General features: G+C 37.0%; 1 protein-coding gene and 1 long non-coding RNA gene across 2 annotated transcripts in view; one reads left to right on the forward strand and one right to left on the reverse strand.

Annotated features, from left to right (window-relative positions):
• The first annotated feature begins 138 nt into the window (after positions 1–138).
• LOC140608164 (uncharacterized) lies at positions 139–6,283 on the forward strand. The gene is made up of 2 exons (XR_012010189.1): positions 139–327; positions 5,907–6,283. It is a non-coding gene; the product is annotated as an uncharacterized lncRNA (long non-coding RNA).
• The window catches only part of CPB2 (carboxypeptidase B2), a 52,034-nt gene continuing 36,476 nt past the window's right edge, over positions 419–15,976 (reverse strand). Inside the window, exons 8-11 of the mRNA XM_072783064.1 lie at positions 13,869–13,962; positions 9,150–9,352; positions 4,791–4,878; positions 419–807 (exon numbers count right to left, since the gene is read on the reverse strand). Of these exons, the coding sequence (XP_072639165.1) occupies positions 623–807; positions 4,791–4,878; positions 9,150–9,352; positions 13,869–13,962 (570 nt within the window). The 3' untranslated portion in view covers positions 419–622. The remainder of the gene's footprint in view (positions 808–4,790; positions 4,879–9,149; positions 9,353–13,868; positions 13,963–15,976) is intronic.

A 15,976-nucleotide genomic window follows, 5' to 3' on the forward strand; every position in this document is an offset into this window, starting at 1 on the left:
TTCCTTTTATTGCATGATTTCTTACAATCCACAGCTGTTGGCGATGCCGCGCATCTGTTGTTGCAAATAACTACAGCCGTTCATTCATTTGCGCGGAAAATGTGCACTGAGCAGTGACGGGGCGCGGGCGGGGGGGTGTCCTGGTCTGACCCAGCCCGGCGGGCTAGGCGGTTGCCTAGCAACGGGGGAGCCAAGAGGACGCGGTGGTGTTTGGAGAGGCGCAAGCAGCCCATGGAAACTGGAGCAGGGATGTTTGCTGCGCTTCCAGCCACCTTTCCCCTTGGGGTCCCAGGGTCTGCAAGAACCTAGTTGCTCACGTCGCTTGAGGTGGGTAGTCAGACATCCTGCATCCAAATTCGTATCCAGCCTCTTACACATTTTTTTTTTTAGAAAAGAGAAATGTGAGCCCCTTCCCGCCTTATTTTTTTTAAAAATTTTTATTCATTTATTTTTTTCCCCGCCTTAATTTTAAGGTAGCATTTATCTTGTTCTTTTGCAAAACCAAGGAAGAGGAAACTCTTTTCTCAAAACTACTGATAAAATTTTAGAGCACCTACAGTGATTTGGTGTTGTGGGAGCCAGAGAATCAAAATATGGAAGAAGAGTGAAAGAATCAAGGGCATTAAACATTCCTGATGACATGCCCAGCTATTTCAGAGATAGCTGCGAGAGCTTCTGCACAAGTGGGTTTGATGAAACGCTCTGGCAGCAAGAATCCATATCTGCCTGTATCTCGAAGTTCAATCGTAAACGAGTATTTTATGCCCAAGTCATAGATCCAGTCATCTGAACCTCCAGGAGCTAGATCTACAAAAAAAAAAAAAAAAAAAAAGGAAGAAAAACAGGAAAAGAAAGAAAGAAAAAAAGAAAAGAAAGAAAGAAATTACTCTTTGAAATACAGGTGTTTCAAGTTAACTCACAAAATGGATCTTTTTTCCCTAAAAATAAAAATAGCTCTGCACTTTTCTGATTTTTATGTAACCTAAGTTCTTGGTAGAAAATGGAGATTGAAGAAAAACAGGTTAAGGAAGAAAATAAAAATAACCCCTCTATCTGCCAAGAAGTAATAATCACCATTAACATTTTAGTGCTTTTTTTTTTCTCAATGCATGCTTTAACATACTTCATTTTTCCCTTCGTAAATAAGGTCATCCTACACATGCCGTTTTTTAATATTTCTTTTTTAATTTAAATTCAATTAGCCATCATTAGTCTGAGAGGTAGTGTTCAACGATTATGTTCAATATCCTTGTTGTATAACACCCAGTGCTCATCACATCACATTTTGTAATATTTCTACACATAATCTATGTGACCAGCTCTATGTATCAACAACTTCAAATTTTTCATGATCACATAGCACTACATTGTAAAGCTGCATACAGTTCAGTTCAATAATTATTTACTTGAAGATCTTTAGATTTTTTTTCTAATTTCTAAATAATATAAACAACTTTATAATGACCTCTCTTGGTTTTACTAATTACTGTTTCCTTGGAATATTCTTTCCTAGAAGTAGATTCATTAGCCTAAGAGTATGTACTTCTTACAATTATGCCACAAGTTGCCAAATAACCTCCAAAAAAATTGAACCAATTTACATTTCCATATTGGCGGGGTATAAATATGCCTAATTCCCTCTCCCATATCATCCACAGGAATTATGCATTATGCATCTGACAATTTTATGGGTGAAAAATCATATTGAATCATTCTATTTTGTTTCTTTGATTACCACTGAGTTGAACATTTTATTTGGTATATTTATTGTCCATCTTTATATTTTTTTATCAGTTGTCCTTGCTCATTTTTCTACTCAATTGATTTTATAGGTTGCTTATAACAGCAACATTAGTATTATTAGCCTTGTGTAATATGTGAATTTTTTTCTTATTTGGTTATTTAGCTTTCAACCTGATTTATGGCAGAGTGTTTATTTTAAAAATTTTTGTCTATCTGGAATTTATTTTAGAGAAATATATATCAGTAAATCAATTAATTTCTTTTTCTAAGTAAGTTGTCAGGTTTTCCAACTGTATTCAATTGAATAACTAACATTCTTAGAAATGCCTCTTTTAAGAGATGCTAGATGCTCTTAGATACTTAAGTGTCTTTCCGTTCTCACGATTCCTTCCTGTTGAATGCCTTTTCCTGGCTCAGTTCCATAGTCTTAATTACTGTAAGTTTATAATGTGCCTTAGTATCGGATTGGGACAAATTCTCTCTTATTAGTCTCATTTTTCAAAATTTTACAAGCTCTTCTATCAAATTTATTCTTTCAAAAGAAATTCAAAACTGTTCATTGGGATTGTATTAAATATACAGATTAACATAGGGCAACTCACACATTTTTATATTGCTTTTCTGCTCAAAAACATGATAGGTTTCTCCTTTTATCTATCTTCTTTCATGTATATCAGTAAAATTTTCTAGATTTCTCATATAAATATATGGATAGATTTGTGTGTGTACAATGAATCCACATATATGTATCTTTGGTATATATGTGTGCAATGTGTATATATGTACATATAGAGGGGCAGTAGGATCTTTTTCCCATTTTACTTTCTACCTGATTATTTTTGGCATATAAGAGAGCTTTAGATTTCTGTATATTTTGTTCATAGTCAGCTACCTTACTCAACTTTCGATTGTCACTAATATTTTTGGTTGATTTCTACTGTTTTCCAGGTAGACAATCATATAACATTCAAAGTGATCATTTTTGCCTCTTTCTATTACCTATACTTGCGTTAACTACAAAGGTGTCTATCAAAGTCTTGTTTATAATACTGGAAAACATCCATCATCATTGGATTAAATGAATTATTCAGCAAATATTTCTGACAACCACCATCAATATGTCATTTCTTCTTCCAGCCACTTTCTTATACTTATGAACAGATTCCCATAGATGTATACTGAATGAATGAATGTGTAGAAATAGACTGATTTCATCACACCAGAAAGTTGCTTTGTAAGCTCCTGCAGCCCTGAGATGCTGTGCTTATGCTTTGGGGAACAATGGTAGAGGAGAGGATTAAAATCAAGAAAGTTCTAAATTGTGAAAAGGAGCTTGGGGTCCCTCTCTGATAGAGCAAGAACCTGAGTCAGCAAAGGCAGCAGTGGGCCAGTGGTACCAAGTGACAGAGATCTCACGTGGACCAAGCTGGCCCCACTTTGCTCTGAGATATTTTGGGGTAGTTGAGGGGGAAGAGGAAGATTCTGGACTTTGTATAAATAGGACATCTTGTGCTTAAGCAATGAATTGAAAATAATATGAATGCGATTATTAAGATGAATGTGTTTTTATACTGCTGTAGATCACATTTGTTAAAGAAAACTTTGGGGCTTTGAACATTGTCTCAGGGCCGTTTCACAAGCCGTTTTCTCTCCCTGGTTCTCCTCCTCTAGCACTGTTTGGCAGACACTTATCAGGTAGGTCTCCCAGAAGTGTCACCTACAGAGAGACAGCTCCTAGGCCACTTTCACTAAGTAGCCCCTCTCTCCTACAGTCATTCACAAACCCTTGGGTCTATTTTATTGTCTTCACTTGTCAATGGAATTATACTATATTTGACTATTTCATTGTTGACATCAGAGATTGGCAAACTTTTTCTCCAAAGGACCATATAATAAGTATTTTAGGCTTTGTGGGCCACAAAGTATGTCACAACCACTTGACTCTACTATTGTGAAAGCTATCATAGACAATACATAAATAAATGGATGTGGCTGTGTTCAAATAAGACTTTATTTTTGGATACTGAAATTTTAATTTCATAGAATTTTCATGTCACAAAATCTTTTTTCAACCTTTTAAAAAAATAGAAAAATGAGGGTGTCTGGGTGGCTCAGTTGGTTAAGCGATGGACTTTTGATTTCTGCTTAGGTCATGATCTCAGGGTCGTGAGATCCATCTGGCTCTGCACTAGGTGCAGAGTCTACTTGGGATTCTCTCTCTCCCTCTGCCCCTCCCGCACTTGCACTCACTTTCTTTTTCTTTAAATAAATAAATAAATAAATAGATAAATAAAATCATTTAAAAATGGTAAAACTATTCATATCTCACAAGCTATACAAAAACAAACCAGTGGGCTGAATTTGGTCTGTGGGTCATAGTTTGCTGACACCTGGTTGCATGTTTATTTTCTATAAACATGCAACCTCTTTTGCCACCTCCTCCTCCAGCTTCAAAAGAGAAAAATTATTGTCTGCCATCACAATGTAAGCAAAAGAGGATCCCTTGATAAATATCTGCCAGTAGAAATTAAATTTGAAAATATTTCTTAAGAGTTTGCCATATACAAGCTGTTGTCAGTGCGATACAAGCAAAAGACATTTCACTATATAGTGTACTTTAGTGGGCACAGCCTGTCACTATAATGCATCTAATGGAAATAGTGTTCCCTGGATTTGTATAGTGTTCAACCCGCACAACTTTGCATGGGGACCCTGGATATCTTGCACATTCTCTTGAACCTTTATGACCTTTCCTGCGTCACTCAACTAGTGTGATGCCAATTCTAGGATCTCTGCTCTAGAGTAATGAACGTGACATCTTAAATATCATTTTGGCTTCTTTTGAGTGTATCTACTTATTAATATAGCCTTGTTCAGTGCTCTCATAGCTATTATGCCTCCATTTCTAATTGTTATAATACAACTATTTTACATGTGATCTTGTTTAAAGAGTCCATTTAGAAAAATTAAACCCACACAGAAAAACCAAACACATGGTTTTCTTTAGCACCTCACAATTCTCCACGATCTTAAGAAGAAATACTTACATAAACTTTCTGAACCACTGCCATGAGTATATCTGGTATTTTTATTAGTATTTTCAATAGCCCGGACTGCTTCACTGGCCACTAGGGACTGAAATCAATAGAATATGGAATTTCAGTTCATGTGCAGCTTCAAAGCAGGACAAGTAGAAGTTCTTAATAAAACCATTATTTATTAATTGAATCAAATTATGTACAGAAAGAAATAGAAAGTAGAATGGCGGTTGCCAGGGGCTTGGGGTGTGAATGAAATGCGGAGATGTTGATCACGGGATATACGTTTTCAATTGTAAGACAAATAAGTTCTGGAGATCTAATACATAGCACAGTGACTATAGTTAACAATACTATTTTATATACATGAAAGTTGCTAAGAGAGTAGATTTTAAGTGTTCTTACAACAAAAGAAAAAGTTGTAGTTATGTAAGGTGATGGAGGTATTAACTAAGTTTATTATGGTAATCATTTTACAGTGTATAAGTGTATCAACTCATCACCTTGTATGCCTTAAACTTCTATAATGCTATACATCAATTATAGTTCAATAGAGCTAGGAAAAAAAGGAAAAATATACATATTTAGAATAATAAATAAACTTTAAAATAAATATTTTTGGGGATCCCTGGGTGGCTCAGTGGTTTAGTGCCTGCCTTCGGCCCAGGGCGTGATCCTGGAGACCCAGGATCGAGTCCCGCGTTGGGCTCCCTGCATGGAGCCTGCTTCTCCCTCTGCCTGTGTCTCTGCCTCTCTCTCTCAATCTCTCTCTCTCTCTTTCTCTCTCTCTCTGTGTGTGTGTCTCTCATGCATAAATAAATAGAATCTTTAAAAAAATAAATATTTTTTGCTTTATGGAAATCACAGTTGGGTGGCTTTACACATAGACTCTTCCAACACACTGAAAATTTTATTTAACTTGAAGGAAAAATAATTCTCACATGCTTTTTTGGCTTCAGGAGTTCATTTATCATATAAAATGAAGTATAACTGTATTTCAAGGCAAACAGCCTGGAGTTACCCTAATCCTACAAAAAATTATCATCAAACATTATTTATTTTTTTAGAGAATTAAATTAAATTAACTAATTAATGTGTTTGTTTGTTTGTTTGTTTGTTTGGCAGGGGGAGGAGCAGAGAGAGAGAGAGAATCGTGGAGCAGACTCAGCGCTGAGTGTAGAGCCTGACAATGGGCTCAATATGACAACCTGAGGTCATAAGATCATGAGATCATGAGATTTACGCTGAGATCATGACCTGAGCCAAAATCAAGAGTTGTACGCTTAACTGACTGAGCCACCCAGACACCCTAAAATTATCACCAAACTTTAAATGCGACTTCTCTAAATACTACATATACCTAATGCGTAGATCATTTCCTTCTCACAAGCTATTATTGTCTTCTTGTGCAAAATGTCTAATAACTCCTAAAGACTCATCAGGTAAAAAGGATTATGTGCCCAGTATGGGGCAGGCTAATAAATAAATCCCTTGTCCTACTACATTTGCTTCTAGCTTATCCAGATCTCTTATGAGGTTGATGTTAGTATTCACTGTGACTCTCTTGCATAACCCAGAGGAGTATCAGTGCATATGAAGTTGTAGCATTCCTTTGTTCAAAAAAAATTTAATGGAACCCCCTTGTCTACAGAATAAGATACACATTTATTCCAACATTTAAACAAGCAGACCATGTCTACTTTCTGATGGTGTCACCCTCTACTTTCATTCAGTAACCTGAACACACTTCCTGTGGGCAACACATTTCCTCAGCATTGAATGTCCTCCCTTTCCTGTATGCCTCTAGAATTCCTATCTTTCCATTTCTGGCTAAAAATGTATCTGTTTTTCGATGTCAGTAGCCCTTTATTGTTTTTTTCTTTACAGTGTATTACCCCTTAATAGATGATAAATTCCTCAAGGACAGGGACTTTATCCCCTAGCTTATCTAGCATTTCCTTCTAAGTCAGTGAATGAGGCCACTCCTTGATATCCCAGTCAGAACTGAGGTCTACCATCTGTGCCACTTATTAAGTAGTTACTGCACTTAGAATATAGCTATTTATAGCATTTGCTAATGGCTGAGCTTCTTAATCATATTATGTTCTCTAAAAGGGCAGGGTCCCACCTAATGCTTCTTTAATGGCTGAGCTTCTTAACCATATCACGTTCTCTAAAAGGTCAGGGTCCACCTAATGCTTCTTTTAATGTCCACCAAATACAATATTCTATACAAAATAATGCTCAACAAACACTTGTGATAACAGCAATCCAAAAATAAGGGAAATCAGAATAATTCTATCTCCAAATCATGATAAATAATCTTTCATTTCTTCCAAAATAACACCAATAAGGGAACTTTCCTTAGAGGTTTTCCATTGAGAAGAAGAATTGCAAGTATCAAGTATATTTATTCTCTAAATGAGCTATTTTCAGAAAATGCAAATAACCTTATATTTGTCATCATCAGCTGCTAGCACCTAATGTGGCTATAGTTTCTTCTTGTTAGAGAACCAGGACATACAAATCAACACCAAAACAACAAAACAAAAACAAAACAAAATCCAAATCCACAAATAATCTAAATAAAAAATAGGCAGAGGATCTGAATAGACATTTTTCCAAGGAAGGCATACAGACAGCAAAAGGATGCATAAAAAGATGCTGACCATCACCAAACATCAGGGAAACGCAAATCAAAATCACAATGAGATATCACCTTATACCTGTCAGAATGGATATTATCAAAAATACAAGAAATAACATGTTGGCATGGATGTGGACAAAACAAAACTCTTGTGCATAGTTTGATAGGAACACAAATTTGTGAGACCACTACAGAAAATAGTAGGGGGGATTACTCAAAAAATTAAAATTGATATATCATGTGATCCAGTAATTTAACTACTGGGTATTTACCCAGAGCAAATGAAAACACTCATTTGAAAAGAAAAGATGACCCCTATGTTTACTGCAGCATTTACAATAGCCAGGTTATGGAAGCAACTTAAGTACCTGTTGATAGACGAATAGATAAAGAAGATGTGGTATATATATGCAATGAAATATTATTCAGCCATAAAATAGAATGAGATCTTGCCATTTTCAACAAGATGGATGGACCTAGAGGGTACTATGCTAGGTGATATAAGTTAGAGAAAGACAAATATATTATTTCACTTATATGTAGAATCTAAAAAAAAAAAAAAAAAAGCAAATGAACAAACAAGAATGCAAAATCATAAATACAGATAAGACACTGGTGGTTGCCCGAGGGGAGAGTTTGGGAGGATGTGTGAAATATGTGAAGGGAATTAAGAGGTATAAACTTCCAATTATAAAATAAATAAGTCATGGAATAAATAGACAGCATAGGGAATATAGTCAATAATATTATAATTATGTTATATGGTGATGGATGGTAACTACACTTAGTGGTGAGGGTAATGCATAGAATTGTAGAACCACCATGTTGTACACCTGAAACTAATATAACATTGTATGTCAATGATACTTCAATACCTAAAACAAATAAATAAAAATTAAAAAAAATAAAAGGAGAGAGAGGGAGTATAAAAGAGAACCAAAACAAAAGGGGTCAGTAAGAAACAAACCACTACATAAAGATCAGATCTCATGCAAGAGTCACCATAACCCTTCCATTGTCTGGAAAGCAACTGGGGTAAGAGTTTGGCCAATCCTATCCACGACCCATCAAGAACTCTTGCATCGTTTGCTGTCAACCCAAACACAGAACAGCTGGGACCAAAAAGTAGTTAGGGCAAGCAGATTATGTGAGTCCTCTTCAAACTTCCTGTATCTACTACATTCCAAAAAAAAAAAAAAAAAAGGTTGGGGGGGCTCTTGCTCCAATCTTGACATTGGAGGTGCTTTTAATAGGACCAGACCCCTGGGGGTTAGAGAGGTCAGTGTGTACACAATTCCCAATGCCGATATCAAATTGATAAGTGTTGTACCAGGACTTGATCTATGTCAGGCCCTTGTACAAATCTAGTTATCACGAAACAGACCCACAATTCCAGAGACTCTTGTCCTTGTTCTTTTGGCTTTCTATGTAGATCAGCTACATGTGGAATGGTTCAACTCTGATCTTCAAGCAGTGTGTCTGGCATTTTCTTAGGGACCCATCTGCTAGACTAAAGTCCATGTCCACAGGGTAAAACCCATTCTTTCCATTCCTTCAGTGAACCCTGACCTAGGATGACTCCCAGTAGAGTAGACCAAAATATAAAGCATCTACCCAACTGTCCTCCAAAGGAGAAATTTTCCCCCCACAGTTTTTGATTCTTGACTTAGGTATTATTTTATTTCTTGCAATGCTAATGAAAAAAACTAAGTAACACTTACCAGTTCCTCATGGTCTTTGCTTTTGCTTCTATTATAGGAATATGGAAACACTATGTGCTGGGAGTAGGAATGCATACTGATGTAAGCCTTAATGTGGTTGATGTTTTTTCTCAAGAAATTAGCCATTGCCTTCACTTCCGGTTCTGACTCAGGGTAAGGACCGCAGTAGGTTTCAGAGCATGAGAGACTTGATGCACCTTCCTCTGAAGTGAAATTTATAGAGCGGGATTAGAGGGGATGCATAAACTATTGCAATTCGTGATTTCTCTGACAATGCATTCTAAGCATCGTCTATCTATGGTGCAACATTTTTAGAGAAGTGGATTAGATAGAATTCTATAAAGAACATATTTATATTTCTTTTGCAGTAAATATTTATATGCCTCCATAGCAAACACCCCAACAGTTGCTGCCTGGAGCAGTCATCTTGCACCCTTTGTGAAAGTGGCTAAGGAAGTCTCAGAGATGCCAGCCAGCCCTGCCTCCAAAACTGTGGCTATGTGAGAGAAAGAAACCCAATTTTCTTTTTTTTTAGAAACCCCATTTTCTTAATTCAGAATATAGAAGTCTACCTTCAGTGCTACTTCTAAGTTACTAAATAAAGAGATTCTGGTGAATAAGATGGTGATTTTGGGGGCCAGAGTAATATTTATTCATCCTTTTGAGAGATTATAGTAAATATCCATCCCTTCATATGGTAGTCTGCCTCCCAACACATCACCTTTCTTCCTTTTAATGCACAGAAATGGAGGCCCACGGAGCCACATCATTTCCTCCTGGGAACATTTGATTAATCCTGGACTGGGTCCTTAGCTTGTGTTCTGTCAATCTGAATCCCTCCACTGATAACTTGAAATGAACACGAAGATGCTAGTGTCTGTCTAGCTGCTCAGTAGAACAAAGAAGACAACACCAACAACATGACCAGTTGACACGAACTCTAAGATTTACTCACAATACCTTGTGTAATCCTCATGCAACTCTATGAAGGAAATACTGCTATTTCAGGAGATGCAAAATGAACATTCTCGGTGGTAATGGTCCTTTACAATAAGAGGCTAAGTGGCATAGGCATATTGTTAATCACCCAATCACTTGATTCCAATCTTGGCGCTGCCATTTAATAGCTATATGGCCTTAGGTAAAATGTTTTAAACCCAGCTATACCTTGAGTTTCTTATCTGCTAAATGGGAAAATTATACATTTAATGAGAACTTAATGAGGATTCCATGAGCTAATGCATATGAAGTGCTTTGCGTGGTGCCTTGTATATACTAAGTGTTGAGTGACTGTTGTTTCTCCTCTTTGTCGCCATCACCGTCATCATGTGGATTGGAATAAAAAGAAAAAAAATCCAGTGTGCTTCACAGTAATAAATGGGGAGAGAATGGACTCACAGAGCACGCTGTAGTGCTGAGGCCTAGCTCCAGGCTGTTTCTGAGGCCCGGCTGCATCCTTGTCCTTGAGTTCTATGGGCTACTCCATTATCCTTCCAGGGCCTGCCTGCCTTACTCAAGCTTGCTCGGCTTTCTTCCTTTTGTTTGTAATAGAAACAACCTTAATGTTTGTTAAACATTCTTTTCCCCATGAGAAAATGTTGTGCTAAACATCCAAGGCTTTTCCAAGTACTTCATTTGTATTAATTTTTGACCAATAATGTGATTAGACAAGCCAGTGTTTGGGGTGATGATAAATTTTGGAAATGGATATTGGTGATGGTTTTACATACTGTGAATGTACTTAATGCCTTAATGTATTGAACTGTACACTTAAAAATGGTTACAACGGGGGTGCCTGGGTGGCTCAGGTGGTTAAGCATCTGCCTAAGGCTCAGGTCATGATTCCAGGGTCCTCGGACCCATCCCCACATCGGGCTCCCTGTCGGGGAGTCAGCTTCTCTCTGTCTCTCTCCCTGCCCTTCCCCCCAAACTCATTCTCTTTCAAATAAATACGTAAAATCTTTTTAAAAATGGTTACAATGACCAATTTTATGTTATATATATTTTTGTACCATGAAAAATAATGAAAAAACACCATAGTCTCATAGGAAAAGAACTAAATGATTTTCTACTGTACACTGGTTACAAAAACTTTGTTATTTAACTTAACATTTAGAAAAAGAGAGGATCCATCTCAGGAAGTTTGAGACTAGAGGTCCTCACAAAATACTACCTGTTACAGACTGACTTCTGTTTCCCCAAAATTTGTATGTTGAAGCCTTCACCCACAATATACTATGTGTGGATATAGCACCTTTAAGAAAGTAATTAGCTTAAGGAAGTCATAAAGGTAAGACCTCAATGTAATATGGGTGGTGTCCTTTTAAGAAGAGAGAGAGAGAGACACTAGGAATGTGCACACAGAGAAAATGCCATGTGAGGACACAGTGAGAAGGTGGCCCTCTGCAAGCCAAGGAGAGAGGCCTCAGGACAAACACGCCCTGCTGGCCTCTCATTTTGGATTTCTAGCCTTCAGATCTGGAATAAATGAATTTCTCTTGTTGAAGCCACCCAGTTTATGGTATTTTGCTATGACAGCCTGAGCAGTCTAAGATAACCTCACCCCCACTCCCATCTCCAACACACACACACACACACACACACCCATGTACGCATATGCACACACAATTTTAATACAAAGAAAGAGGAAAATGAACATGAAATAAACAGGTTTGATATGTCAATTCCTGTTAATAAGTAAGGTGCTCTTTTAGATTCTTAAGAAAAGTATCATAAAGGCATATTCTAGTTGCAGGGACAAGGAAGAGATGAGATTTAATTCTTTCTTACTGGTTTGCTTACTAAAGAAATACTGGGGCCCTGGTCAAAAAAAGACTCCTTACAATTACTTTTCATTTTATTTGGCACTCTCTTTTGTCTCTATGTTTGCTGCATCTGTTTCTGTCGTTAACTCTTGTGATGGGTAATAATAGATTGCCATGTCTCACAGGGGCCTACCATACGTCTTGACGGCAATAACAGAATATATTTGACATGTTGGCCATTCAAATTGGGTAGTATTGACTTCACCATAAAAAATATTAAGAAAAACGGAGAACCATAAGGGTATGAAGATGAAATAAGATGTTCCAAAAGGGCAGGTATAATAGAAGAGTGATTCTCAGACATAGAAGAATTGGAATAACTTGGGAGTCCGTCAGTGTGGCTTTATATCTACCAGCTTTGCCACTTCCTAGGTCTGTGCTTTTACGCAAGGGATTAGCCTTCTAAGTCTGGGATTGTCCACCTGGGATACATAGATAATGATCCAGGGGGAAACCTATGTAAACAGCTCGGCACTTATGTAACCATCAGCTCTATTCAGACCTATTTTATATTTGCTGCTGCTTCTCTGACTCCCTGCCCAATTATCACTTCTATGGCAGTCTTTGGGCCTCAGTGGGCACTTTTATTGGACAATCTTAAGAACGGCTCTCACTGAGAAACCACTAGGTGATTCCCTTAATAACAAATGGAGTAAAACTCAGGCAGGATTAACTGCTGTCTCCTCTTCTTGCTTATTATATCTGCAGCTCTTTTAGAAGAACTAATTCATTCTATATTCACTTAATTAATTTCTGGGAACCTTGCATATGCCAGGCATTGCATTAGGTAGTGAATAATGGTCTCTTCCCTCCCTAAGTTTTTTTTATAATATATTTATTTTTGATTGGTGTTCAATTTGCCAACATACAGAATAACACCCAGTGCTCATCCCGTCAAGTGCCCCCCTCGGTGCCCGTCACCCAGTCACCCCCACCCCTAAGTTTTTAACCTAGAGGATGAAGAATTAAAGAAATGGGGTAAGTACTCTTGTGAAATTTTTGTATGTACTCTGAGATAATGATGAAATGTCCAAAATCACAAAATTTCCCTTCTTTATATCTTTTTAAAGGAAATACATACAATCATGTACGTAGTATTGTGTAGGGCAACGGGGTGGTTGGAAGCAGATTTTTGTGGCTTCAACACTTGTAATATTTTGTAGTGCCCACAGAGCCACATGTACCCACTTCCAAAAATAAAAATGATTCAGGTTCATAATTAGGTTTAGTTATGTTTTGTAGCTGTTTCTTAAATGTAGTAACCATAAAATACCACAGAGGAGAGTGGACCATCACCTACCTCCCTGAGAACAGACAATATCCTTGAATTCCTAAATCAATATTCCCTGAGTACTTTAACTCACTCAAATCAATGAATGATAAATTCCCACAGTGCTAGACATAAGCTTATGATATTCATAAAAGAAAAAAACATGTTAAGTAAACAATGAGAACCAAAGAAAATGTAGAAGTAAACATTTTCCTATGCAATTAAAAAGGAGAGGTACCCACCCCAAATTCTACTTTGATACCCTAATGACAGATGTCATTTGTTCATTGAAGTAGGATTTTTAACAGTCACTTCCTTGTTATTCTAGAAAAGTAGAATTTTAGAATTTTGAAACTAGAAGGTACCCAAAGGAACTGGCCTAATTTCCTTTTTTGTTTTTTGTTTTGTTTTGTTTTTTAAGATGAAATGGCAGGGCAGAGAGGTTAAGGTGAGTTGTTGGGTGCTTGCACAGCACCACATTTAACTAAAGAGTTTATTAAATTATTTTCCTGATTCCTGATTCAGATAGGCTTCCCCTCGAATTACTTTGAATTATGAGCCTCGCTTCATGAATATCCCTTTTTAAATGAATAAACATTGCTAGAAATAAAGCAAATAACCTACCACACCAGTGTTTGGAAGCAAAGTTCCTGTTCAGGTCTGTTCCGATGCAACGATTATTTTCATGATAGGACCGGTTCTTTCTCCACATTCGATTCTAAATAAACAAAATAGTGATAACCAGGATGGCCATGTTTGCAATTCAAGCAGAGACACGACTTCTAAGGCCTACGTGGTCAGGGTTGTGTCTCTCCTGCAAACCCATCACTCCACCTTGTTACTATCTTCACATTCCTTTCTCATGGCCCTTGTTTCTATCCAGGTCTCAATCACGTTCACTCAAAACTATTCCAATCTGAACCAAACGAAATGGTAATATTTGATTAATTTTGACCTATACCAACAGAAATTTCATTTGGTTCTGCTAGGCTGCTTATTGGTTTTCTTTAATCTCATTTGCTTTAACTTTAATTCTTTCTGAGAAAAGTAAAATAACTTTGTGTTTCAACTAAAATTAAAACTATGAGTCATGAATTTCAATGTTCTCTTTTGATTGAATTCAACTCTCTCATTTAAAAGCTTCAGGAGGTGGAGCTATGAAGACACCTGTAGCCTGATAATTCCTTTGAGTTCACTGACTCAGTCCTCATTTGTAAACATAAAGCTAATTCCCCCACTGGGTTCTTGGGGCAAACTGGGAAATTTCATCATGCCTAGTTGCACAGGCTTTGTTTAAATCCTGGGGTTGGGATGACGCGGCACCTTTTCCCCTGCTCTCATCGACCCTTCTGCCAAGCTTCCCAATCTCCTTCCAACCCCCGATCTGTGGTTTGGAAGCAAAGATTGCCCTGGAGAAATTAGGTTCTCAAACTGCAGGGACTAATTGGTGTGTGAAGTTACAAAGGACAGTGAAGGAGTAACAACATCTTAAGGGTGGCTGAGTTCTAGTGTGATTCAGGAGAAAGAATAAATTGATCATAAGATCAGTCTATGAATGTGATTATTTATTTATTTATTTATTTATTTATTTATTTATTTATTTATTTATGAGAGATCGAGGAGAGGCAGAAGCAGAGGGAGAGAGAGAGAGAATCCTGAGCAGACTCCCTGCTGAGCATGGAGCCCAACTCTGGGCTCGATCTCATGACCCTGAGATCATGACCTGAGCTGAAATCAAGAGTTGGACACTTAACCAATGGAACTACCCAGGCTCCCCAAATGTGGTCATTTATTGAACACAAATTTGTGTTAGGTACTATGCTAGGGATTTCTCATTTCTTGAGTTCAGGATTTGCCTGCTCCTTCCTACAAACTTTTATTCACAGCGTTCCTTCCACTTATGATGACTTTTCCAATCAAGCCTCTTTTCCATTCTCATTTCTTCTGCAAAAATTACCTCCTCCTTAAAACAATTCCTGTTTAATCCTCTATGTTCTAATCACTCTGATTACTCTCATTCCCCTTGGTGTTTACATGTGCTGCTCAAGGAGGCTTTTCTGAACTTACATATGCTCAATTATGCTTTATGTGCTTCTCATTAAATTGGAAAGGACTGCACTTATATTGCTTGAATAAATTTCCTGAATCATGAGGTTGATGGGCTAGAAATACCATTGATAATGGTTTCCAGTATAGATGAGATTAACTAGGAAACTTACTCATACTTAGATACTCATCATTGAATTAAACGGTCCTAAGGCTTAAATTCACATATTAATTAGAATGCAGTTCTATCAGAATGCAAGTGTCGTTAAGATGCTCTTCTAAATTTTGCAGTTTATAATTTTACAAATCAAAATGCTATGCATCCATTCCTAGTAAGAATGGATGGATCTAGGTATCATTATTGATGGCAGCTAATATCACTAAAGGAAATAAAACCAAACAGTATAAAGAACACAGAATCACAATGAAGTAGTCCTGCCCAAAGAGTCAAGCCTGAATTTGGTTTATCCTCTATAATCCAAATGTCAAGTTTTAGAAAATGCAGAGGACAGAGGAATGTTAAATTGCAACATGGCAATGCAATTAGGAAATCCATACAATGAGAAACTTTTCCTTTAATAAATAAATTGCAAAGAAAAAATTGAGAGAGAAAGAGAGAAAGAGAGAGAGAGAGAGATGGCAGGAGAATTTATGGATTAAAATAGAATTAAAAGACATCTAAACCA

This window comes from Canis lupus, chromosome 17 (genome assembly GCF_048164855.1).
Source record: "Canis lupus baileyi chromosome 17, mCanLup2.hap1, whole genome shotgun sequence".
NCBI classification, from domain to species: Eukaryota; Metazoa; Chordata; class Mammalia; order Carnivora; family Canidae; genus Canis; species Canis lupus.